At 41.2% G+C, this 24,252-nt stretch overlaps 1 protein-coding gene across 1 annotated transcript in view; it reads right to left on the bottom strand.

The window, feature by feature from the left end:
* LOC118690924 (ovostatin-like) overlaps nt 1-19,704 on the bottom strand; it is a 28,893-nt gene extending 9,189 nt beyond the window's left edge. Inside the window, exons 1-25 of the mRNA XM_036389928.2 lie at nt 19,640-19,704; nt 17,876-18,059; nt 17,068-17,224; nt 16,277-16,329; nt 15,775-15,795; nt 14,842-15,010; nt 14,113-14,197; nt 13,278-13,395; nt 12,546-12,666; nt 12,221-12,330; nt 11,212-11,370; nt 10,238-10,462; nt 9,948-10,005; nt 8,821-8,966; nt 8,300-8,443; nt 7,503-7,673; nt 6,812-6,932; nt 5,661-5,751; nt 4,773-5,001; nt 4,438-4,564; nt 3,692-3,813; nt 2,959-3,010; nt 2,511-2,594; nt 1,353-1,529; nt 780-861 (exon numbers count right to left, since the gene is read on the bottom strand). Coding sequence (XP_036245821.1) covers nt 780-861; nt 1,353-1,529; nt 2,511-2,594; nt 2,959-3,010; nt 3,692-3,813; nt 4,438-4,564; nt 4,773-5,001; nt 5,661-5,751; nt 6,812-6,932; nt 7,503-7,673; nt 8,300-8,443; nt 8,821-8,966; nt 9,948-10,005; nt 10,238-10,462; nt 11,212-11,370; nt 12,221-12,330; nt 12,546-12,666; nt 13,278-13,395; nt 14,113-14,197; nt 14,842-15,010; nt 15,775-15,795; nt 16,277-16,329; nt 17,068-17,224; nt 17,876-18,059; nt 19,640-19,704 — 3,071 coding nt within the window. The remainder of the gene's footprint in view (nt 1-779; nt 862-1,352; nt 1,530-2,510; nt 2,595-2,958; nt 3,011-3,691; nt 3,814-4,437; nt 4,565-4,772; nt 5,002-5,660; nt 5,752-6,811; nt 6,933-7,502; nt 7,674-8,299; nt 8,444-8,820; nt 8,967-9,947; nt 10,006-10,237; nt 10,463-11,211; nt 11,371-12,220; nt 12,331-12,545; nt 12,667-13,277; nt 13,396-14,112; nt 14,198-14,841; nt 15,011-15,774; nt 15,796-16,276; nt 16,330-17,067; nt 17,225-17,875; nt 18,060-19,639) is intronic.
* Nucleotides 19,705-24,252: the final 4,548 nt, after the last annotated feature.

The raw sequence follows: 24,252 nt of genomic DNA, 5'->3' as shown, positions 1-24,252 counted from the left end.
AAAGTGTTTTCTAAGTTTTAAGTAAATAAAAACCATAAAATTCTCATACTAAAATTGACCTGATATGTCTCCATTACTGTGCTGAAACCTTTCTTTTAGAGCAGTGATAAAGTATAGACACAGGTGGGTGACTGATGTTAGCAATTTCTAGTCTTAGTTAATTGGATTATGAAGCAAACCAGGTTGGAAGGGATCTTTGGAAGTCTCCTGTTCAACCACCTGCTTAAACTAAGGCCAGCTTCGGAGCTGTGTCAGGCTGCTCAGTCTTTTGTCCAGCCATGTGAAAATCTCTAGGGATAGAGATATCCACATCCTCTCTGGGCATTTATCTCAGTGCTACAGCCTTCTCCTGGGGAAGATTTTTATTCCTTCTACCCACTTGGAGTTGTCTCTGTAGAAACATGAGTAAGGACAAACTCTTGTCCTCACTCTGTGCAGCTCCAACAAGAGTCTGACTGTATTTCCACAGTCCCCACCTAGGCAGCAGAAAAGTTTACTCAGGTCTCCCATTATTTTCTTCTTCTACAAAGAAGAAAACCCAGATCTAAACAAACCCAGATCCTTTAGTTCCCTGTTGAACATTATGCACTCCAGCTTCCCACCATCATACTGCCCTTTCGTTGCCCACTTTCCAGTTATTAATTTCTCCTTTGCTAGGAGATTCAAATTAATTGAACTATATTCATTTAGTCTATTAAAAATACGAATCACGGAATACTTGGATCTTTTTTCAAAGCCTAAAGATCCTGTGCTGGGAAATAGAAAATGTCATCACATACCATACACTCCCTTCTCTATCTCGTAACCCAAAGGAGCTGTAGGATCCATCCCTGTGTTTGTATGATAGCTGTTTCTGGTAGCCTGAAAACACAATAAGGAAGACACATTTACACATTTTCTAATCCGAGAAAAGGATTTGTTCTGTTGTTTGTTCAACTGAAGCAGTAAGACTTTTGGATTTAGTATCAGGTAATGCATGTCTGGTGAATAATGCCAACCACTATGAATTCCAGCCGCTTTTACTCCTGGACATGCTGCTTTTGGAGTGCTCTCATTGCCTGCTCCTGTGCAATTATTGTGGTACTGGAATTCAGAGATCAGTGCTCACCATGAACCTTGAAGAGTTCAAGGCAAACAATCACTATATTATATTATATCACAGGATCACAGTTTATTCTGAGTTGGAAGGGACCAACAATGGTCATCAAGTCCACCTCTTAACCATGCAAAGAACCCCAAAAATCACACCATCTGCCTGATAGCATTGTCCAAATGCTTCTTAAACTCTGTCAGGCTTGGTCCTGTGAGCATTTCCCTGGGGAAGAAGATGGAAGAATCTGAAAACCTCTTACCTGTGGATAGATAGCCAGTACCCCTGACTCTAATCTCTTCAGTCAGCTGCCCAGTCTTATTCAGATAATCCAGGGCATAGATGTTGGGTGTGAACAAGGCCATGTTCTGTTCTCCACAGCCATAGGGCATATGGAGGAGGTTATCAATGTTCCTCAGGGCTGTGCCCAAAATGTCTCCTGAAGGGTGAAAAATGTAAGAAATCAGCCCAGTTCAGACATGTTTTTATTACACAGCATTATACATTGCTCTATACTTTCTTATTATGAAGCCCAGGGCAATGACTAATGCAGAGTAATCATAGTAACCAAAGACACATCACAGAAGAAAAGTGCCTAACTGTCCCCATTTTTCATTTCTTATCTAGATGATGGACACCTGGGAGAAACTGAGAATTTGAGAGGAAAAAATGAGCACCAATACTGGCTGGCACGGCTTCTGAGGAACAGCTATGAATTCTTGGAAGGGTTAGATTTCCCTGCCCTTTACAACCTGCTTCCTGTTTTGGCATGTACGTGTGAACATGTTGTGTGGGGTAGGATGCTGACAGGCTGCAGAGGCTGTGATTGCACAGCATCAGCACACCTCACACAGACACGGGCACCCAAACCAACTGTGTTTAGAAAACAATCTGAGTTCAGAACCTCAAAAAATTTTCGCTGAAGAGAACCCTCAAGCCTTACAAATGACTTTCAGATTAGTAGAGTCACTTGGGACCTGAAACTTTTATTCTGTGGGAACTTATTGACTTACAAATGTTTTTCATTATGCAAAATGATAAATTTGAAATTATGCAGTCAGCAAAGTTCTGTAGATTTCTTTCCAAGAAATTAAGAATTTTTTTTCAAAGAAGTCTGCCTTATGCTACTTTTCATCTGAATCAGCTGTTTTACTACACTGAACTGGATATGCTAATACAGTATAATCTGAAATGCAATATAAATGGAAATTATTGGACCACTTTGTCCCTTCTTGATATGAGAGAATTGTGAGCAAATTTTGCATCCCACTGCCATTTTGCAAAATAGAAAACTTACCTTCTAAAATCAGGAATAATTATTTCTTGAACTTTACATAAGGTTTGTATGTGAATACATGATGGCACTTGGTGCAGCACAAGAGAAACACCATTTTGCATTCAGTTTAAGTACTAAACTTACCAATGACAGAAAAATAAGCTCTGGCTGATCCCTGCACTAGGTTTCTTGGCAAGCTGAGAGACACCTGTTCAGAAATCTTTGTGCCTGATGAGAAAATGTGAAAAGAAGAATTGTTAAAATTATCGGGTGTTTTACAGAAGTCTAGACTGTTATAGTCCTCTGTCTGGGTAAGGAAAATGCCACAGAGGCTTGCTCAATGAGCCAAAGGTATATGAAAATTCTGAATTTCAGCCTGGCACCCTGACCCTGTGTCCTAAGCACCCTAGGACAACATGAATGTATCTTTTCCTCCCCTGGAAGGGTCTGTGGCTTTGTAGGACAAGATCTACAAGACAGTGAAGCAGTTCCACTGAACTCCCGGGAATGAATGAATGAATGAATGAATGAATAATGAATGAATGAATGAATGAATGAATGAATAATGAATGAATGAATGAACTTGCCTTACCTTTTGCACAGATGAGGGAGCTCTGAGTCAACTCCTTTTTAATACCTTCAGGCTGTTTGATTGCAGTGAAGTGGTCAGGAAGAGAAAGAAAAGTGCAGAACATCACCATGAAACCATGACATTCAGCAGTGCAAGACAATATGTGAATATGGCTTTTACCCAGACCCTGCACCTCTTGTACCCAGTCCTACCCTAGCTCTACTAGAATATCTCTTGGTCCATGGCTCCCTCTCTTGCCCAAGATCCTTTCCAGAGCACCTTCCTACTCAAAAAGCAGTTAAAAAAATAGGTATTTCTAGCCTCTGAGAGAGACTTTGTCCAATTAATCCTATGTAGTTGTTGCTTTATGATGCTCAAGATAAACCCTTTCCCCCTTATACTTTATACTTATACTTTTCCCGTTATACTTTCCTCCACCCTCCTCCCTAGTATTCAAGTCATGTGCTAAAGATGCTTAAAAGTAAGGTATGGAATCTCCTCCCTTCTGGCACCATGGGCTGTCAGGACACATGCTCAGGGTCCCAAAAGGAGCCAGTGGGAGGAGGACAGTGGATACTGTGGCCACCATGATTTTCACTCTTATTTTAATATGGAGAAGCCTACTGTACACAGGTGCTGTACTCCCTCCTCACAGTACTGCACTCCTTCCCTCCCTCCTAACAGCTTCTAACCCTCAGCCCCAGGAATTCCAGTTTCCACCAGGAAGAAAGAACTTGCAGATTTCCAACCCTACCTCAACAAGTAGGGTTTGAAACAAGGTGTCCCTGTAAATGGTGTTCTCTTCTGGAGAAGTGCTGTTTCCAGAACCTCTGGTGTTCAGTTTGGCCTCAGCAGTAATCACAAATTTCACCTCACCTGGAAAGACACCCACCAGCCAAGAAAATGAAGTTATCTTCAATGTCTACAACTACCCCTGGCTTTGACTGCCTCTCCTAGGCTGATGAACTGCTGAGAAATGCATTTTCTCTAAAGACAGCTCAGTAAAACCAAATTTCAGCAAGATTCCATACCAGTTCATTAGTGGAAAGGAGTGCTTGCCTGGGGCCCTGGTATGAGGAATGAAAGAGGGGTCATCCTGGCCAAAAACCAGACATTCACTACCAATTTCCACCTCTTCTTAGCCTTGTACTGAGTTTTCTCTGGCCTAGGGCAGTGTTGCAATAGTTTAATTATAGCTCTTCTGCCTTTATTCATATTTCAACTTTTGGAGCACTTACACATGCAAGTTATTAGCAACTGCTTTAAAAAAAAAAGACAATGTGGACTTGAAGGCAGTGTGGATTAACACAGCTATAAAATTGGGAAGGAGCAGTGTCCTTTTATTGCCCATGGCTAATCCAGTCCAAAATTATTGACAAATTTATTAGCAATGAATGGAGCTGTCCAGAAATGCCTGCTTGTGAATTATTGATGCTGCCCTAAAGGGGAGTAGAAAGATCAAACAGGGATATAATCAAGGTGATAGAAAGACAAACTTACCCAGTTTTCGGGGGCTAACAGCCCAAATATATGTTTTTCTTTCATTGGCACACACTGTTGCTGTGCTGCCCCCTGATGAAAGGATCTCTGCCTCATAGTCACTTGACTGTGCCAGTATGGCACTGATCTGGGACAAAGAAAGAGGAGCTAGATTACAAATGAAAGAGAATGACCTCAAAATCAGGCTGCAGAGCAAAGGAGGCTGCTGCATTAGTATTTATTGTGTTTTGCACAGCACAGTACCCAAAGCCTCTGCTGAGGTTCCTCCTTCAAGAGCAAGAAGATCCTTGGGAGATAAGCAAACCCCATAGGAAGTAAAAGGGAACTTGATATACCTGGACACACTTGTCGAGGTAGTTGAAGACATTAGCTATTAAGTTAAATTTTTCCCCTCGAATGACAGAGTATGGCAGGGTGAGGTCCACAAAGAATGGCTGGAATGCTGTCATGGAAACAGGGGAGGAGATGCCAAACCCAGCATCATCCTGCACACAGAAAGCGCTGGCTTGCCATTCTGTGATGCTGTCAGGAATGGTGTAAGAGACATCCACCTCTCCTCTGGAACTAAAGAGAATAAGAAACACAGAATCAGAAATGATCTTAGGAATTCTTCAAGACAAATTATAAAATAGGCTTTCTGCTTGAGTCAGAACTTCTGTTTTCATCTCACTTTCTACAAGATACCTTTCCATATATTAAAAATAATGTTATAATGCTTCAAGTAAAGGTGCTGGTTAACTACATATTAAAGCACTCAAATACTCAACTTTTAAATTTAGAAATACCAATTGTTGAAAAACCAGGATGCCCAACTACACAGATTAGAATCAATACATTTAGATTAATGTTCTAGAACAGCATCTGAAGGCATAGTTAATATGGAAATATTATAATTGAAGATGCTGTGATAGCCTGAAAGAAAATAAAATAAACTGGGTTTTTTTGCTGCTGAATTAAAAATTGGATGAAAAATAACAAGCTCCTTCCTTCTCTCTCCTTAAAAAATATTTTTATTTCACTCTTAGCCCCTATTTATTTCTCCCCACCAGAAAGACAGGGAACAGAGCACAGAATATTTGCCTGCAATTGTCATTGCTCACTATGGGAAAAGTAGACCCACATCTACAAAGCAAACATATGTTCCATGGTTCCTTCCCAGAGTCCATTGTAGCTGAATGGATCAACTCAAAAAGGAAGAAAGAAGTGAAGATAAACATACTTACTCAGTGTTAACCAGCTCCCAAATCCAGGTCTCAGGGAAGTATTTCCGAACAGTGCTGAAACCACCACCAGCTCCACCAAGAGCCACTTCACCTAGAAGTGGGGATGTGATTCAAGGATAGTATTGAAGACATCATGTGAGAAGAATCTGAACTTCTGTCAGACACACTTCACCACCACAAATGAACACTAAGTATCCTGTTTGAGCATTCTTGGATTTCCCATGCCACATATAACAGGGAAAATTCTAAGAGATATGTGAAGAAACAATTACTTATCTATTCTCTTTTCCCATGGGAAAATACTGGAAATATTAGCTATTTTACAAGACATTTCACTTCATTTCATACTGAAAGGTCTTGTCATTCAGTTAAAAAACTGTGCTCCCCATTCTCTACAACCTGCCCTCTTTGATTTGCAAATGGGCACCAGCAGCCAGTATTGTCATCAAGGCTTATAAATGCTTTACAATGGCTTAGAATAACAGAATCATTGAAAAAAAATCTAGGTTGGGAGCAACCCCTGTAATTCTCTTGTCCAACATCTTGAAGTAGGACTAACTTCAAAGTCAGATCAGGTTGCTTCTTGTGCAGCTCAGTTTTGAAAACCAGCAGTGATGGAGATTCCAAAACCTCCTGGAGATCCCCTTCCAGTGTAGCTACAATTCTCATGAGGAAGAACTTTTTCCTAATGTTGAATAACACCTTCCTTAGTGGCAATTTATGATTGCTACTTTTGCTCTTTTGCTGAGCAATCTGACTTGATGGAGAGAGAATCATAACTTTTGCTGATCTATAAAGGCCTTGGAGACTACATGCTAAGTGTGCCACATGCTGTGTGAAGTCTTGACTTTTAAATATTTAATTGAATTTTGATTTGATGAAAGGCTCTGATCTGAAAACCCCCCAAAACCAATATCAGTTTATAAAATAAGCAGCATCACAGTATTCCCTGTTTTTTCTATATGCACCTGCACCTGAAACAAAATTGATTCTACTGCCAGGACTGCCAGAAGGAGACTATAGGATGCAAACTGGGACACACAGGCCTATTTCCCAAACCCCCCCACTACAATGGCTGTTATTTTATACAGGCAACAGTTTTAAAGACCAGGTAGACTGAGACTGGAGATACAGAATGAACCTTCTTTTACCTGAGGCCTTGAGATTGGCATCATAATAGTGAGGAGGGTAATTTTCCGTTTCTGATCTCTCTTCATTGCACAGAACTGGTTTCCGTAGCACAGAGTTGGTGAACACTTTCAGGCCCATATCCTAAATGTGAAAGAATCTATCAAATCACTCAGAGCATTCACTAGCTGCCAGTGCATATCACTGATTATCATTCCTCATTTCTCCCCTCCCTCATCCCAGTTCATCCTGTTCTTTCAGCCTTGAATGTCTCAGCTCTGTGTATTTCTTATGGAGCAGTGACACCTCGTGCTCTGCAAAGAGCAGTGATGATGAGTCTGATGTTGGCCTTATGTCTTAGGGTACAGGGCCAGTGGAGTGCAGTGTACAGGAACCAAGTGGCCTGCATCACAGACACAGATCTCTACAAGAAATGCCTGGAGTCATGAGCCAAGGCCATGGTCCTGCTTAGGTATTGTCTACTGAACCATGGGCAGCAGCCCAGTGATTTTCTAGCTGTGATTTTCAGAGCTCCCGAGTAAGTGATGAGGAAAAAAAGGCAGAACTGGGATGATTGCATGCTTTAGGCAGTTTCAGGCATCAGCTGCCTTCTCTCAGCAGTAAGAACCATCACCTGAGAAAGTTGAATGCTAACGCTGATGAATTCCTCTGGAATCCCTCCCACTTAAAGAGCCTCCCACACAGACCACATACCCTGAAAATCCTGTAGACATCTCCATCACGGCTGACATTCACAGGTTCAAAGTACAAGCCATCAGCAAAGATGGTTTTGGATGGGGTACACTCCTGTGGCCTGTCATCTTCCAGGTTGAGCCCATTGTAGTAATAGCCATATAAATCACCCCTGTGAAGCTGATAGTACACCTGGAGGCGAGAATGAGTAGTTTAAGCACAAGGAAGGTCTCAGGCAGGTCCAAAATCGCAGATATTCAAAGCTTATGGTGGTCCCTGAGCAATCCTGTAGACTTCAGTGGGCTTAACTAGTGATGCCTACCTAGAGATGAATAAGCAATTTGGACTGAGCTGTACCCTCCTCCTTCTGAGCCACAATCGTTTTGTGGCGTTAACTTGAGCAGAAAGCATGGAAATGCAGTCTTGAGTTGAGCAAAGAGGAGATGAGTGTTACAAGACACTAGCTGTCATCTACAGCTTTTGTTCTGGGCCCAAGGCCTATCTGAGCAATGTAAATGATGCAATTATGTAAAAATTAGGTAAAAATGCAATTTTGACACAATCACTCCATAGTGAGGAAATGTGCTGTCGAGGATTTACATAAGGCATATTTTTGGGATATATGTTACACTGCCATGCTTCCCAAAAGCAGTGCTGTGCTATCAATTCTGTCTTTAAAGCATACAGTTGCCTTAGACCTTCCTTTAATCACAGATGTCTGTTTCCAAGGGAAAAATAAAAATACAGTCAGAGACATCACAGGTGGGAACGGGGCTGTTCCTAGCTCAAAAGAACACAGGGCTGGGGATGTGACTTACACTCTCAGCAGATAACTCTGGCCCAGACTGAAGAAGGACGCTCTGAATTGCTCGCAGGGCACAGAAGGAGTTGGCAGCAGCTTCCAGGTGGAGTCCAACTCTAGAGCCTGGGAGACCCTTCTTCTCAGAGAACTTGAGCTGGACCTGGAAATTAGCAAATCCAAGACAACCCCATGGAGATTAGGTGAATTGGTTTGGCACAGAGATATAAATCTCCCCTTTCATCAGCACTCACTGTTCTCTGTAGGACAAAGCTCCTACCGCTAGATGGCCCGTCCGGATCAGCTTGTAAAAATTCACATAACCCCCTAGGCACCCTTCTCTCTCCGTCGTGGGTAGTTTTGTCTGAGCCTGAACCATAGGTGCTAATTCCAGGGACGGCTTCTCATGATCCCAGACATACCTGCACCTTTTCCATTCCTAAATGCCATGCCCAGTGCAGGGCTCTTGATGAGATCGTTTCCTGACCAGTTTTCAGCAAACCCCAATATATCCCTTAATAAGAAAGCAAAGGTTTCCACCTTGTTTTTGAAGCATATATCACTGTGTATCCTGGAGCTGTCAGCCACTATCTCTCCATGAGGATGCACCGTGTAGAGCAGCAATCTGGCACTGGGGGCCAGCTTCTCAGTGACAGTCAGTGTGATGGAGAATGTACCTCTGGAAGCTGTGGAAGGAACATGGATCAGGGAAGGACAAGCCAGCAAAAGAGCATATTTTATTCATAATCTAGAAACACCTTTATAACCCAGGGAATTGGATATTGGAAGACTCATCTCAGTGGCTGAGGGACAGCTCACATCAGCAAGATAACAGATACAAACTGGAGGATGCTGAGACTGGGGTACTTTGCAGACAGAGGTCTACCCTGGGAAGAAGTTAAACATGGAAATCTGTGCACAATTGCTATGAGAAGACCCCCTTCCCATAGCCTTTGGGTCTCAAAACTAGAACCTCCTACACCAAAGGAAATAGAGCAATATCCCAAGTTAAAGGAGAGTTCTGTTAACACTAAGAGATAAGAAATTCTTCTCTACATGGATGAAAATTTCAAGTATATGGACAGGGAATTAAGCTTAAGACTAAAGGTGGTAAATATGAAACAAGTCCTATAGAGGGAGAGAGGCTTACTTAAGCCACCTCCTGAAGTGTGCAAATGGACCAGGTTCTGCAAGAAAACTGATTTTTAACAATGAAAGAATAAAGGTCAGGATTGCTGTCATTTGTGGGTATTTGGAGACTTCTGAAAGGGCAATGAATTTCAAGAGTTGACTGCTAAACATCCCTTTCAAATGGGACACATATTATTCCAAACTTTAAAATGTTTTATTATTCTATTTAGTGAAAACTAGGATGTCACATAGAGATCATAAATACTCCTTGGCATTATAAAATACTACAATAAAACATATGAAGGTTGTACTCCATATGTTTGATCACAACAGAATATGTTTCTACTAACAAGATAAAATTGATTATGATATGGGAGGTTGGCTAGATGCTGCAGCAAAAGAAAATTATTCTGTGAGCAGTAACAGGTCATGGGATTTAGGGACTAGTACTTGATTTAGCCACAGTTCTCTGCTTTCATCACTTGCAAAAGTTACTGTGCTCTGAAGTATGAATAGTAATACGCTCTGGAACTTACCACCAGAAATGCTGACTTGCTTCTGGCCACTGAGAGTAATTTTTCCTTGTGTCATCACCTGGGCATAGAAAAGTCTCATGAAAGGGGATCAAAAGCACCTTCTCCCTTCCACCATGAAATCACTGATTTTGAGTATTGTCCTGAGAAGCCTTGAAGGCCATCAGGTTGAGCCATGATCCATAACCACTCTCTGGTCACGAGATTTCTGAGATTTTACGAGATTTCACCCTTATAGGGTGTTTGAGAGAAGCTGAAAAAAAAGGTGTTTTAGGAGTAGCATTAGGACTTACTACATAGTAGAAGTTTGTGTGTGTGGCGTTGCTGTAGCCTTCTCTGTTCAGAACATAGTGAACATTAATTGTTCTCTGCTGGCCACAGCTGAGCTCCTCTGTCACTGGCTCAATTTTCAGAAAGCTGTTGGTCCGTGAGTAGAAACGCCGGACAAGGAACGAGGCTTTGGGCTCATTATCAATCCCCCAGATAAAGTCTGTACATTCGCCTGGTGCCTGTTTGACCTATGAAACGGAAAACCATACATGTGGAATCAACAGTGTGGGAAAAAAACAATTCAAGGCAGGTGAGGGGCAAAGGCTTCTTTTCTGTAAAATATTCTGTTGGGAAACTGATTTTGTGAGGCTGTTTAAACCACAAGCAAGAATTGGTGTGGAAAATTTGTGTTTCACCAATGAAGAGTGAGTGGCCTTCTGGACACCTTTAGGCATCCAGATGCCTGTGGCACATTGTGATAAGGGGGTTATTTTAGGTTTTTTCAGGCTTGGGACCAGTTGCGTAAACTGCTGAGACTTACACTGAATTAGAATAGCACTGTTCTAAATGACATATTTTTACTCAGCTCTTTCCATCCCACCAGATTAAAGGCATGACAATACAAGAAGACCATGTGATGATAACAGGCATGAGTTTGTGCCAGCAGAAATGCAGGGAAGAAGTCAGCAGCAGTGAAAGATGCTGGCACGCACCCAGGCTAGATGGGGAAGGCAGTGCAGTCTCTGAGAAAGGTCCTCTAACACACAGAAGAAAGAGAAGGAAGGTGAATGCAGAAAGAGCTTCTCAAGGGGAAGGAAAAGCAGGGAGGGACTGAAAATCACTACAACCCAAAACCACAGATGGGTTGCAGTGTGCCTCTTCTCAGGCAGTGGTGTTTTCTCATCTGAGTTTCACAGAGTTTGCAGGTGTTCCTTCTAAACCCTCTCTCCCATGAAGTATTTATTCATGAATTAGATTGTAGCCTGTGTTTACTTACTGTCAGCTTCAAACTGGGATCGAAGAAGTTGGATGTGTCAAGAGAAAAAGCAGCAATGCCGTTTTTGTCCGTGGTATAGTTGGCCAGATAATCTCCATTGAGCTCCAGCAGGACAGTACTGTTGGCAACAGGCTCACCCTTCATGCTTGTCACAGTGATCTGAACACAACAAATACCCAAGGGATTCAGAAAAAAACAAAGAACAACAACAAGAAAGAAAAGCTCTGTTTACTAGAGGATGGTCACTTAAACACTGAGGGCTGTTGCAGGGAGTAGAAATCAAGAGTGAAATCTATTGAAGAGGCACATGCTGCGCAATATTTTGAGGGAGCAGGAATTCTGTGACAGGAAATCTCCCATCAGTGGGAAATTCCCATCAGTGCAGAATAAGCTATGTGTCACAAAGGGAGGAGGAATATTTATTGGAGAACATTGATTAACACACCTAAAACAACGAGATGACTTCATGGCCACCGGCAAACTGTGGAGCTCAGTAGCACCTTTTAACTCCTACATGTCTGTACACACCCACAGTCTCCACTGCCTGTCAGGATGATGCTTTACAGGTCATCATCCTTTTTGTGCCTGGTTTATCCTGCATGTGTAGGTTGCTAAGAAGTAGGAATGTGCTCCAACATCTGTACTGCTGTAAGTAAACATCCCTGGGATTGTGTGATGCAACACAGGGTGAATGCTACCTTTAGTTTAGGCATAACTGTGTCTGAAGAATTTCTTGAGGACTCCTCTTCCCCACTCATATCACCTTCCACTTACTCACTTTTTAGGCATCCTCTGACTATGGCAGAAAAGAGACCCTGACCTGCCAGGTGTGATACAATTCTCTTTTTTTCTCTAGGAGTATCAAGAGAACTATACAGACACTGTTATGCAGCATTATCTTGAGAAGCTGACAGCACATTCAGGTGACAGCCATAAATGGGACATCACAGAGATCATCATGCTGGACCTCAAGGAGTTTGGGTCTAAATGTATCCTCTCATGTACCTACCACACCATGGTAAGGAATTCCCCTCTTGTAATAGGAATCCATATTCCTGAACAGCACTTGGTCATTGCCTTGGTTGACTGAAACATAGTCATAGGCCTTCATCTGGATACCTGTGAGACACACCCAGCACAAAGGAGAGGAAACAGAAATCAGACACAGGCAGAAAGCTGCTCCTTTTGATAAGCTCTATGGAGTGGTCATGCTCTGGAGGGAGAGCCACACAAAGAAAACCATAATTGCTGCCTGTTTGCCACACAGATGGTGATCCAGGGGATTCCTCTCAGGAAGCTTTAATCAGTTACTCCCAACGCCCACTTGGTGTTACCTGTCCCATTTTCAGTGACGATGCTTTCTATGTTGAGGCTGGCATACATCATGGCATAGCTGCGGTACAGCTGGAATTTTTTGATGGAGATGACAGTGTTGAGGCAGCCATCCTTTCCCAGCTGAAATTGCAGCACAAAGGGGAAAACCCATTTTTCTCAAGCCTTGCAAAATTGCTCCTCATTATGTTTATTGCATCTCTGAAGAGCTCCCTGCCTACCTTACATTTCTTGCTCCCCAGCTCCCATCCCACATGACTATTTCAATATTATTTACTCTAGCACCTGGAAACTTCTCTCCTTATCCCCTCTAGTTTTCTCTATGCTCATGCTCCTTCTTAAACCCATCTTGCATAATGCGTTTGCTCTGTGACCACAGCACATTAAGTCTGAGGTAGTGGACAAATTATTCATCCTTTTAACATTAAGTGTCCTCAAAGACTCCCAGCAGAGTTCTGCTGATTAGATTTGGTAAGAACACAGCTCCAGTGTTTCAGAAATTATTACAAATTTACAGTTTTATAAGCTTCCCTCCTTCCTATTTATTCTTTCTGAGGGAAAAATCAGTCTTTTAGTGAGGTTCTTTCAGCATTGCCTATGAGACAGAGAGAAAAACCACACCACTGAGATTGTCTCTCTGGTGTTCCCTTGGAAATTAACAAAGCCACTGAATACTGTGCTACATGCTGGGTAGTAAAGCTGACAAGGAAGAAAAGACTTGTGATGTATCATACCAGTCCAGTGACAGCTTCACAGGTTTTTTTCCAGTTTTGTGCACACAGTGGACTATAAAAGCGCTGCTGACACACATTAATTTGGGCCTTCCCTTGCACTGGCTGGCCATAAGTGTACCTAGGAGAGGAAGGAACATGAGAATTCAATCATGTGGATTTAACATGAGACCTGCAAAAGTTGCAGAGCAATGCAGACTCTAAATCCCTCCGCAGTATCCAGAGCACAGACAGAAAAGCAGTTGGGAATTGCAAACAGTCAGCCCTAGCAGAATTCCCTTCTACTATTTTTAGGCTGTTTCTGCCATTTTGTTAAAAAAACCCTGCTTCACCATAGTTTTGGTGCAATCATTCTTTAAGGTCTGAAGCTGGAAGGCAGTGCTGGACTCAGGATATCATTCCCTGCATCTTTTTCTCATTGGTACCTTTCTTATACAAGGCAGAGCATACTGACCTATTCATCCTTTTAGTTCCTGGCACCCTGCACTTTGGCAGGACCACAGCCAGCAATTTTAATGATAGACTCTCATTTTTTGTAATAATAAAACACAACAGCTAGCAAGTTGGAAGTGCTTCATTTGGACACACACAAACTCTCCTGGTTTTAATTTTGCTATGTAGCAAGATAAGAATCATAGACTCATAGGAGAAGAATATCATGGGAGAAGAATATAATGACATTAATTATATTTTATATCATGAAAGTCATAGCTAAAGGAATTGCTCTAAGCCACATTCTGAGCCAGCAGCAGGATCTTTGCTTTCCAGCAGAGCACACCATCCAATGCCTATACCCTTTGTTGTACAAAATTGTGCTGTCTTCAGCTCTAATACTTACGAAGCACAAACGTTCACCCTGACTTCTTCATCGAAGAAAGAAATCGTCTTTGGCCCAGTGGTTGTCACTTCAAATTTTGGCAGCACTGAGAATGTAATGTGAATATGACTGATCAGCAATTGCATGCCAAACACAGGGGGTGTGTGTGTGTGTGGTGCAAGACAGTAAAAAAAAAAACAAACAGTTGGCAAAGACATTTTCACCAACAAGGGAGAGGAAATGGATCAAAGAAGAACCTAACTAGGAACTGGCTATAGTATATGACAATAGAAAAAATAATCTTCCGTGGCAAGATGAGTAACTTCTGTAAAATTAAATAATAATCATACTAATAACTATAACAGTCACAGCAAATCTCATGGTAAATCACTTTAATCTCCTTTCTTAAAGAAAAATGAGTAATGCCAATGTCTCAAACTAGTTAAACCCTGGAGTACAAAAGTTATTATGCAATCCAGTTGTACTATAGAGAAAGGCAACAGATTAAGTGAAATAACAAAATCAAATATATTGCTGACACCACCTCTCTTCAACTTATCTTTCATCCCAGGTCCCATAGCTGGGAAAGGCCTGTTTCTCATGCACCAGTCCACCCAGCTCTCCCCACGTCTTTCTTTTCCAGGCATGATGTGGAGAATTCAAAGAACTTAAACTCTGCATTAGTAGCTTTTATCTGACTATGGCACAGCCTCACTGCTAGCACAGGGTAGTTTATGAGCCTTTGCTTACCATATTCCTCCACTCTGAAGGACTGGTACTCTTTTTCACCTGACTTTGTCTCCACAGTAATTTGGTAGGACCCCAGAATAGGCTCTGGGATTAGTGGAAAGGAGAGCTGGACGATTCCGTGCTTTGATGTCACCTCCAGCCACTGGAAGATCTTGTTTTGCTCTGGATCCTGGAAGAAAGAGATGTAGCAAAACCTTTATCACCATTTCTTGCCTTCTTTCAAGGCTTGTCTTCAGACATATTGGCTAAATGAGTCACAGGCTAGGAGTGCTTTGGGGCTGATGATGTGTGCTCTGACTTTCCATCTCTGCTTGTGGATTTAACAAAACTAAGTCTATGTTTAACTGGGAATTAGCTACACTGACAGATGGCCTCAGATCATTCAGAAACAGTTCCTGACTGGGACATAGGTCGTGTATGGGAGACAGACTGCCCTTATAGAACACTTGTAACATAAATCTTTCTGACTCAGCTGCCTTTGTAAAGCAGGAACATTATGCTGGCCTCTCTCAGAAAATGCTTGGAGATGCAGTGATGTGAAAAGTGGTAGAAGATGATTCATTGTTAGCCCATCCCCATGAGAACATGGCCTTTCAGAAAGTCACCATTCTTATGCCTATGTATGAGAAGGAGGCTGTTTAACCAGTTATTTGCTGTACTCCTCCCAAGGTGAGCCTGGACAGAGCACTCCTCTTTGAGCTCTAATGAAGGGCACAGCAGCAACCCCACACTGCCTCTGACTAACAGCTCCAGTTGTGCTGATTTCTTCTCCTCTGGTGCTGGTAGAGGATATTGCCACTGTTCAACCTCAAATCCATTGGCTTTAAATGGTGTGCTCTGGATGAGTCTCCCTCAGCTCTTGAATCTATAGGAAATGATGAAGCACAGTCTTCCCAAAGGAGTTTGTGTTTAATTCCATGTTGTATCTCTTACCTCAATGATGATTCTGGGATACTGGAGGAGGAAATAAAGGGAGAGAAAAAAATTATTAAAACTATAATGTAACAGTGGAGGTTGATAAACACTAGAACATCAGGAAAACTGTGAACAGCTTTTTCTGGATAGAGAAGACTGGGCCAGGGAAACAATTTACAGCACATGTCTGCAATTAAAATTTTAAGAGGATAACCTGTTTGTGAATTTTTTCTGCAAAAATTTTCAGTCTTTTTCTACGTATCTGAGACTACAAAATCTGTGTGCTGTGAGAGATTTCCACAAGTGCTTTCAGAGCCTTGCCCTCTACAAAGGCAGGGAAATGATGGAGTGCGAAGGTAAGGAGTTACAGCAAATATACAGAATACAAAAAATACAAAATATAAATAACATCAGGAAGCCTATCCCAGGCCCTTCTTATTTGATGTCGAAGTGAGAGAGTCTCAGTCAAGAGGTACCTCACGAGGGTACCTGAAAAGTTTTGACTGTCACTCTCACTTACCGTCTCCTGAACAGGTCTGAACTGGGTGTCCAAAGTGACCACACGAAACATCACTGAAAAAAAAACAGGACAAAAAAGGATTACAGAATCATCAAGGTTGAAAGAAACCTCAAGGACTGTCTAGGCCAGCCATCAACCCTGGCACCAAGTGTCAGATCTCCAAGTGTCACATCTCCAAGTGTCACATGCAGATGCCTCTATCATTCAGTTTATTAGCAGTGATAAATAATTTTCAATACTCAGCTTTGACCAGGCTTTTTTTGAAAACTAAAGAGTGCCCAGAGAACATAAAAGGATTATCTTAGCCAGTGAAAAAAGAAAACTAAAATAAATGTCAGCTGAAATGTCTTCAATTATTACCCACTCGGATTAAAGTATAATTATGTTAAAGAGATAGCTAACTCCACCACAGCTAGTAGTGTCATTTAAGCATTGTGATGGAATTAGCACTTTGAAATAGATCAACAGTTAAGGAGAAGGGGTTGTGACAGGAACTGAGGTGCTTGTTTCATTTTTATATTAACTCCAAACGTAACCTATTATTTTCTGTATTTTTAATACTTTTATGTATTAAATAATTTTTATGTGACTCTGCTCAAGTAAACCTGACATACAAACACATGAATTCTACTATTTTGTTGCACTGTTGTGAATTGGTTCTGTTTTTCACTAACTTTGATATTTCAAACTAAAATGAAATTCTTATTCCACAAGAGTAAGTTTCTGTCATCCTTGACCCACCCTTTCCCTCAATTTCTCACTATTCTAGCTGACTCAATCACTTCATCCACCTGTTTGTCCTGGCTTGTAGAGGGGTTTGTCCGTCTGGACGAAGACAGCACCATCCACATTCTGAATTGCCACTGATCTTCTCTCAGCTAAGTCAACTGTGGCACCTTTGGCTGAGAAGGAAATGAATGCCAGGGCATCAGAAGTAGCAGGAGGAACCTGGAGAGGAGCAAAACCCCAGAGGAAAAGTAGTAAATAAGACATGCTGAGGTTCCCTGATGTCCAGGGTTTTAGAGTCAGATACTGTCAGTTGAGTCATAAACAGCTTATGGAAAGTCATGAGAAGCCCCACCTTTGTCAGTGAGATAATTTCTGGGAATTTCTGCTGTGGAAGGCCTGTAATCTGTCATCAGGTAATACAATTTGAAGCTGTGTTCTGTCCTCTGCATTTTCCTGCTTACATGCAGGTTGCCACACCTTTAACTCTGAAGTGTTTTCTCCTGATGCATTCTGGAAGACCTCACCTTGGGACATTTTTTCTTGTGTGTCCAGATCTTGCAGAGTCAGGAAAGGGAACAGCTGGGATCTATATGGGACCTATCATCTTGCTTGATACTTCAACAGTTCCATAAAGAGCAAGTGTGATAACAATCTAAAGCTTTGCTCTATTCACTCTGGGAATGGAGACTGGAAGTCTTTCTCTAGCTCCTTTCTACAATCCATGGGGTTTTTTTTTCTTGTTTTGTCAGCTTTTCCAACAGTTTATCTTATTTTAAACTTTGTTTTCTTTCCCTCACTGACAAGGAGAGTTGCAATCAGAATTATTTCCAGCTACTACACCCTCTTCAGTAGCTTCCAAAGAGAAAATACCTTGAACTCGCCACACTTGAAGAAGTCATTCTCTGTTACGGGCTCCTCAAAGAGAGTCCTCTGGACAGTGCCATATTCCAGGACAACGCTCAGGGACACGGGCTCGCTGAGGCTGTGTAGCTGCACACAAGCCGTCTGTGGAGCGTCGCTCCGCACGACCGATGGGACCAGCAGCACATACTGGCTGTAAGACCAACAGAAAGTTCAGTCATGCAGGAAAGGCAGGGCAAACAGCAGAGGAAAATACCACACAAGTGCCATAGGTGTGAAGGAAGACATGATCCAAAGCTTGCCCAAACCAATGGAAGGATTTAATTTCTTTCAATGGATTTTAAATAATATGCTAAGGAAGTACAAATGTCAACTTTTTAATCTCTCACAATTCTTTCTGAGCTGAGGGACTGGCATCATTCTGTGCAGCGCCTTACCCAGCATGATACTGCACCTCTCCTTTCCAGGTATTAGCACAGCTCCAATTACTGAAGTGGCTAAAGCACGGCTGCATTTGTCTTCCCATGACCTAGGTGTGCACTTAAACCTCTGCAGCCTCCCCTATGGAGGAGAGATATTTAGCTTCTTCTTGGGACCAATGACAAAAATACTAGTAAAGGGTTGCAATGATCTTTAAATTTCTTATTCTCTGGATATCTCTTGGAGAGGAACTGACATAAGTCAATCCACTTAATACACAAGAAGTGATCTTGCTTTTCTATTTTAGCAGAAAATTCCAGGGAACACTCAATCTAATCTGCATGCTCAGTTCTGTTTCCGTGTTCCTGTTTCCATGCTTCTCTCTGTCTTGTTTTCTTTGTTTCTTTCTTCCATTGAACTTTTTTATTTATACTTTTTCTCTATATAATTAGAGCAGCCTTCCTTCCCTGGAATACTCCTCTGAAAAACATTCCTTCATATTTGCTCTGTTTGTCTAAAACTCTGTTGCTGTCCAGCAGTTTGCTGCCCAAACTACTCTTTCCAAATAACCTATGACAGAATTCACAAGCTGGTTTTGTAGCACAACATGAATCACACAATTTTTCTTTCTAATCTGATCCTTTCCCTTTTTTGCTCCCACGGCTTTGCCAGGTCATATTGCCTTTATTTTTATTTTTACTTGCCTAGTTCAGGCTGCATGAAATTCAAAGCCCAAAATTAAAAGTATTAATATTAACAGTGTATTAATGTATTAGCTTCCTCATAAACAGTGGAGGAAGCTAAGCTGTCTTTCTTAGTGTTTTCCTTTAGAATTTTTGAGAAAAGGGTTTAAGCTATAATGTTGGTATATTTTTGAATACTGTGGCTGAAATCTTCTGTTTGTATAAAGCCATGGACACTGACAGTGCTAATATGAATATTATTGTACTGGGTTTGCTGTTCAGCATGGTTTCAGTCCCAGCCACTGCCTGGCCTCTGGCACCTCCCCATACACCATGCTCTCTCTGTGCTGCTGATGTATATCAATCCTAATTATTAGTATTACTTGTTAGTCTAGTCCTGAGTCTCCTTGCCACTTTACCCACACACATCACACTTCAGCTACTCAAGTTCCAGGTTTCTGTCATTCACACTAGATTTTCACAGCAGTTTCATGATGGAGAGCACCATTCCAAACCATCCTTCAATGTCATCTACTTCCAAGTCAACACATTTAAGGATCTATGTCTCAAATATCCTGTTTATCATATAGCAGTGTCCCAGAAGAAATAAGCTGTTGGGAAATACAATAAAATATGTTATCATATAGACACAGAATGTGTGACCACTTACGTTTCAGAAGACACTACGGGAAACCAGTTCAAGGACAGAATACAGAGAAGAATCCTTGACCACATGTCTGTGTGTGAAGAGAGACTGATCTCAAGCTGACAGCCTGTCCTGGTTTTTAAATGGGCCTGAAATGGTGCTCCTCCTCCACGGCTTCAATCACAGTCTAACAAAAGATATTAACATAAAATTTGCATATGTTCCATTTCCTCACTACTGTCTGTTCTCACACTCCTTGAACTCCCAAACAATTGCTTTGGAAGCTCTCATATTTCACATACCTCCGTGAGGTATTGCAAGCCAAACCGGTTCCTGCCTATATGATTGTTTCATTGAAGCTCACCTCTTTGATTATCATGTCATTGGCTGAAGATTCCTTAATGCTTCAACTTGTTAGTATTTGCCAGTACTTAAGTATTTCCTTATTCTGCAATGGTGCCCTGTAGATACATCATACAATAGAAATAATCATGTCTGCATGGGAGCCAGGATGGGTAAAAATACACCAATACAGCTACAGCTGCAGTCAGAATGTCACTACAGCAAACTCCTAATGATAATCTGGATTTCTTACTGTAGACACTAACAGCTGGCAAGGAATGATGCTGGCTAATGATCTACCATTTTTGCCAGTGGTCAGGACAAGTATATTTCTAGGGAAAGGAATCTGATAGCATTACTGCATTTGTTCACTCATCTGTCTGTCAGTCTACTTTTTCCCCCTCATCCCTGCTCCCCCCATTAAACAACTTGTTAGTCTGTTGGTGAATTTCAGTAACTCTGAGAAGATGTTTCAGAGTAATTAATATATAGAATCACGAAATAAGTTAGATAGGAAGGAACTTCCTGACATTATGAGCTCAAATCTCTCATTTTAAGCATGGCTAGGTTCAAAGAGGTCATATTTTGAGTATTTGGAGGAATGGAGAGTCCACATCATCTCCGGACATCTGCTCCCATCTCTGGACATCTGCTCCCATGCTTAACCATCCATGCTGTGAACACTTCTTTTCCTTAAATCAGAATTTCCCAAATTCTGTGTCCTGTGGCACATTTTTTCTTGCCCTTTCACTGTGCACCTCCAGGAGGAATCTGACTCTTTCTTCTCTATAATCCCACTTTACATTGTGGAAGACTGAAATTATGTCCCCACATAACCTTTGTTTCTCCAGGCTGAATTAAATTCAACTGTTTCCTTCTGTAGGCTTGTCCCAGTCCCTGAGCATCCCAGTGACCTTCCACTGGACTCCTTCAGTCTGCCAGTGCCTTTCTTGTATTGGCTGCAGAACTTCATTGTGGTCTCCCAACCACTGAACAGAGGGGCAGAACCAATTTCCCTGACGTGTTGGCTAAACTCTTGATAATACTACCAAGGAAACAAAATAATCTTTAGTAATTGGGGATTGGATTCATACCCTTACACAGGAAATGGAAAAAAGAGCCAATCTGAAACAAAGTAAGGTAGGCCAAACCACAACAGTCTCTAACTGCAGCCCTGGGGAAGTAACAGGACATTTCCTTTCTACTTTGTTTTCTTAACCAAGCAGATAATGAATGGGAAGAGGAAGCTGAGTATACTCCAGGAGTAATTAGGAACACTGAAAAGAGCTGGGGGCACTGAAAAAGGTATTGAGCAATGCAGAGAGGGCATGAAGTTATTTCAGGTAAAGAATATGAGGAGGAAATGAGGACTGCTATAGTAAAGTGGTGTAGAAATTGATGTGTGCCTGTTAAAGGCCTGATTCTACCAATTTCAGCTTTAATGGTAAAATATGTCCTTTCAACCCTCTAGCTAATGATTCAGTCACAGTTATTTATTATTAAATAATAAATTTAATAAGAAACTAAATTGTTCTTCCCATCAGCATAGCTGATGTTTAAAACTACCTGTGCCTAACCAGGTTACTTACTCATCATTCCTAAAACCATTTTGATGACCAAGTTGGGACACAAAGGGAACTGCCCCAGATGTTTCTGGAGCTATGGGAGCTATTCCCACTCTGTTACTAGTGAGAAATATGACACAAAGCTTCTGAGAATGATGTGGCCTCACAGTGACAATGCTGAGTGGCAGGTGTGTGGCATGCAAAGAAGGCAGTCACGTTGCTGAAAGAAGCTGCTTGCATCAGTTGAAATGATGTCAGAAGACAGTTAACATTATGTTATGGATATTTGCAGCTTTGAAGTGCCTCAGACCCCATCTCTTACTTTAAACAGGTGCTAAGTAACAGGCAAAAAGAATTGAGGAGGGAGGAGGAAATAGCAAACAACCCCAGGATGCTGGTGTAAATTGCTTCAGAAGCTCACTCTTTATTTAAGTGCAGTGTGCCTTTAGCAGGATGGTAAGAGGGCTTTTTTGTTAACAACCAAACATGGAAAAGAAAAAGATAAAAGAGTTCGAAAAATAGAAACTCTGGAAGAATCTATGTTCAGGACAATTGAAAAGCACATGTTTCTCTAGAAACAAGCTATTGAATTCATTACTTTAGTGAAATTACTGATTCCAGAGGACCTCTTTGTATTGTAGCAATGTTGTGATCAGAGCACATCAGTACCAAGACAGGCATAATTCTTAAGATCATGGTGCAAGGAGGAAACTAATCCAGGTGTCTTTGATAGGAAGGGAAAAAGAAGAAATTTTCAGTTGTATGATTAAGAAACTAGGAGCCAGAGAGGATTAATCTAGAAGCACAGAGATCAGGATTTAATACAGAGAGATAATGAAGCTCACACTAAGCAGCAGTTACAAGACACACAGAAAGATCCTTACACACAGAAAGATCCTTGATACCAGAAATCTTAAACCAGTCTGTGGACCTGCTTTGTATTGGCATAAGGAAAGATGTAACTGGATATCATAGTTTGGCTAGAAATTTGATTAAATGAGGAACAGTGTCAACTTCAGGACCAAAGAAATGCAAATACAAATGTATGCTTTACTTTCAAAGTAGAGCCATGTCACATGCCTTTTGGGCAGCAGAAAATCAGCATGTCTTCAAATCACTCCATCCAGACTTCAGAAAGTTACTGCATTAGCCCTCTGTTATTAAGCAATTTTATATACACACACTTCCCCCCACTTCGTTCTTTCTCTAGATGAGTCAAAGTGATGATTTCAGTTGCATTGAAAATGTGTTTTTCACAATTTCATTTTCTTTCAAATAAAGTTGAATTTGCCAATCCATTTTTTCAGACTAAATGCACTTGCCTTCTTTTCTCTTTCAGCTGGGCACACATACAGGCCAGAGCAATGTGACTTTTTTCATCCAAAGCTGAATCCACTCATTTTCTGTGAGTATTTCAGTGTTTAGCATGTACACTGCTCTAACAGAGCATTCTGTGAGGCTGTGACTAGTCACACACAATATCCCAATTAGCTTCTCTAGGCCATGTCAAATACTCCTACACTGTCCCAAAACACCCACCCTACCTGTAGGTGCAGAATCTAGGCACTAGATACAGTCACAAATTAGAAAATAAAGCAGTTGAACAATATCCACCTGGCATGCAGAATGCTGCATAGTCTGAATGTGGAGCTGAGAGATTCAAATTCTTGGTCAATAGGGATCTAAGTCATGCCTGTTTTCTTTTTTGTCAGAGAATCAGCAGGAAGTTAATGAGAAATATGAGCAGGTTTTAGCAGTGAGGCCTTGGATTTTCCAGAAGACTGAGTAATATATAATTACTTATTTCTGCTCTATGGCTTCACTTTATATTTGCATAACACTGCACAGCAAGGACTGTAAGTACTTTCTAAGTCATTACTTCACCTGAGATGACGTACAGACAATCCACCACACCTCACACATTACAATACCTGTTTTATTGTCTGATTTCTTTACCTGAAAGAGGTGGATATGGGATCAGAGCCCCAGCTTCCATTTGACTTAGGAAAACACTCTCACAACAGTCCCATGCTACTTACTAGACTGGGATTTTCTCAGGAAATTATAATCTGATATATGATTTCCCACAACACATTCATCAAATCCTCTGTGATGAAACATCTTGTTTTAAAAAGCCAATATATCTCTGAAAAGTGTTGTGCATGTCCTAAAGTTTACATACTTTGGATAAATTTTCCCATACAGCCTCCTATTTTTTCAAGGCACATCCTTTTCTGCAAGCTTTTAGGTTTGCAAGTGAAAGTATTTCTCAGAATGCTTGTTGGCAAGAGGCCACGGTGTGGTTGGTAGAGTATTCTGTATAATTTCATGTTGAATGGATGGAACATTTTTCTGATACTGCTGATTTTCTGTAGTAGTAAGGATCAGGTAATTGTAACACTGTTCTATTGAGAAGAGCAAACCATAAACTATTGAGTACCTGAAAGATCTTTTTTACAGACAGACTGTTAGTAAATAAACTGCTTCGCTTTCAACACCATATCTATTGAATATGTTTTAGTTCTGCTTCTGAAAAATTAAGTATTACAGCCCCATATGTCATGAAATACCAATACTTGAAATACCTACCATTTTTCTTTACCTATGAAGTAATGTAATGTATACAGACATCCTTGAAAAATGCTTGCTGTGTCTAAATGATGAAAATAGGATAGTGTAAGCATAGCAGGGCAGGCTAAGAAAAAGAAAGTTTAAAAAAGACCAGCAAAG

The sequence above is a fragment of the Molothrus ater genome, chromosome 2, assembly GCF_012460135.2.
Source record: "Molothrus ater isolate BHLD 08-10-18 breed brown headed cowbird chromosome 2, BPBGC_Mater_1.1, whole genome shotgun sequence".
In the NCBI taxonomy this organism is placed as follows: domain Eukaryota; kingdom Metazoa; phylum Chordata; class Aves; order Passeriformes; family Icteridae; genus Molothrus; species Molothrus ater.
Note: the sequence above shows the minus strand (reverse complement) of the source record. Positions and strands in the feature narration are given on the sequence as shown.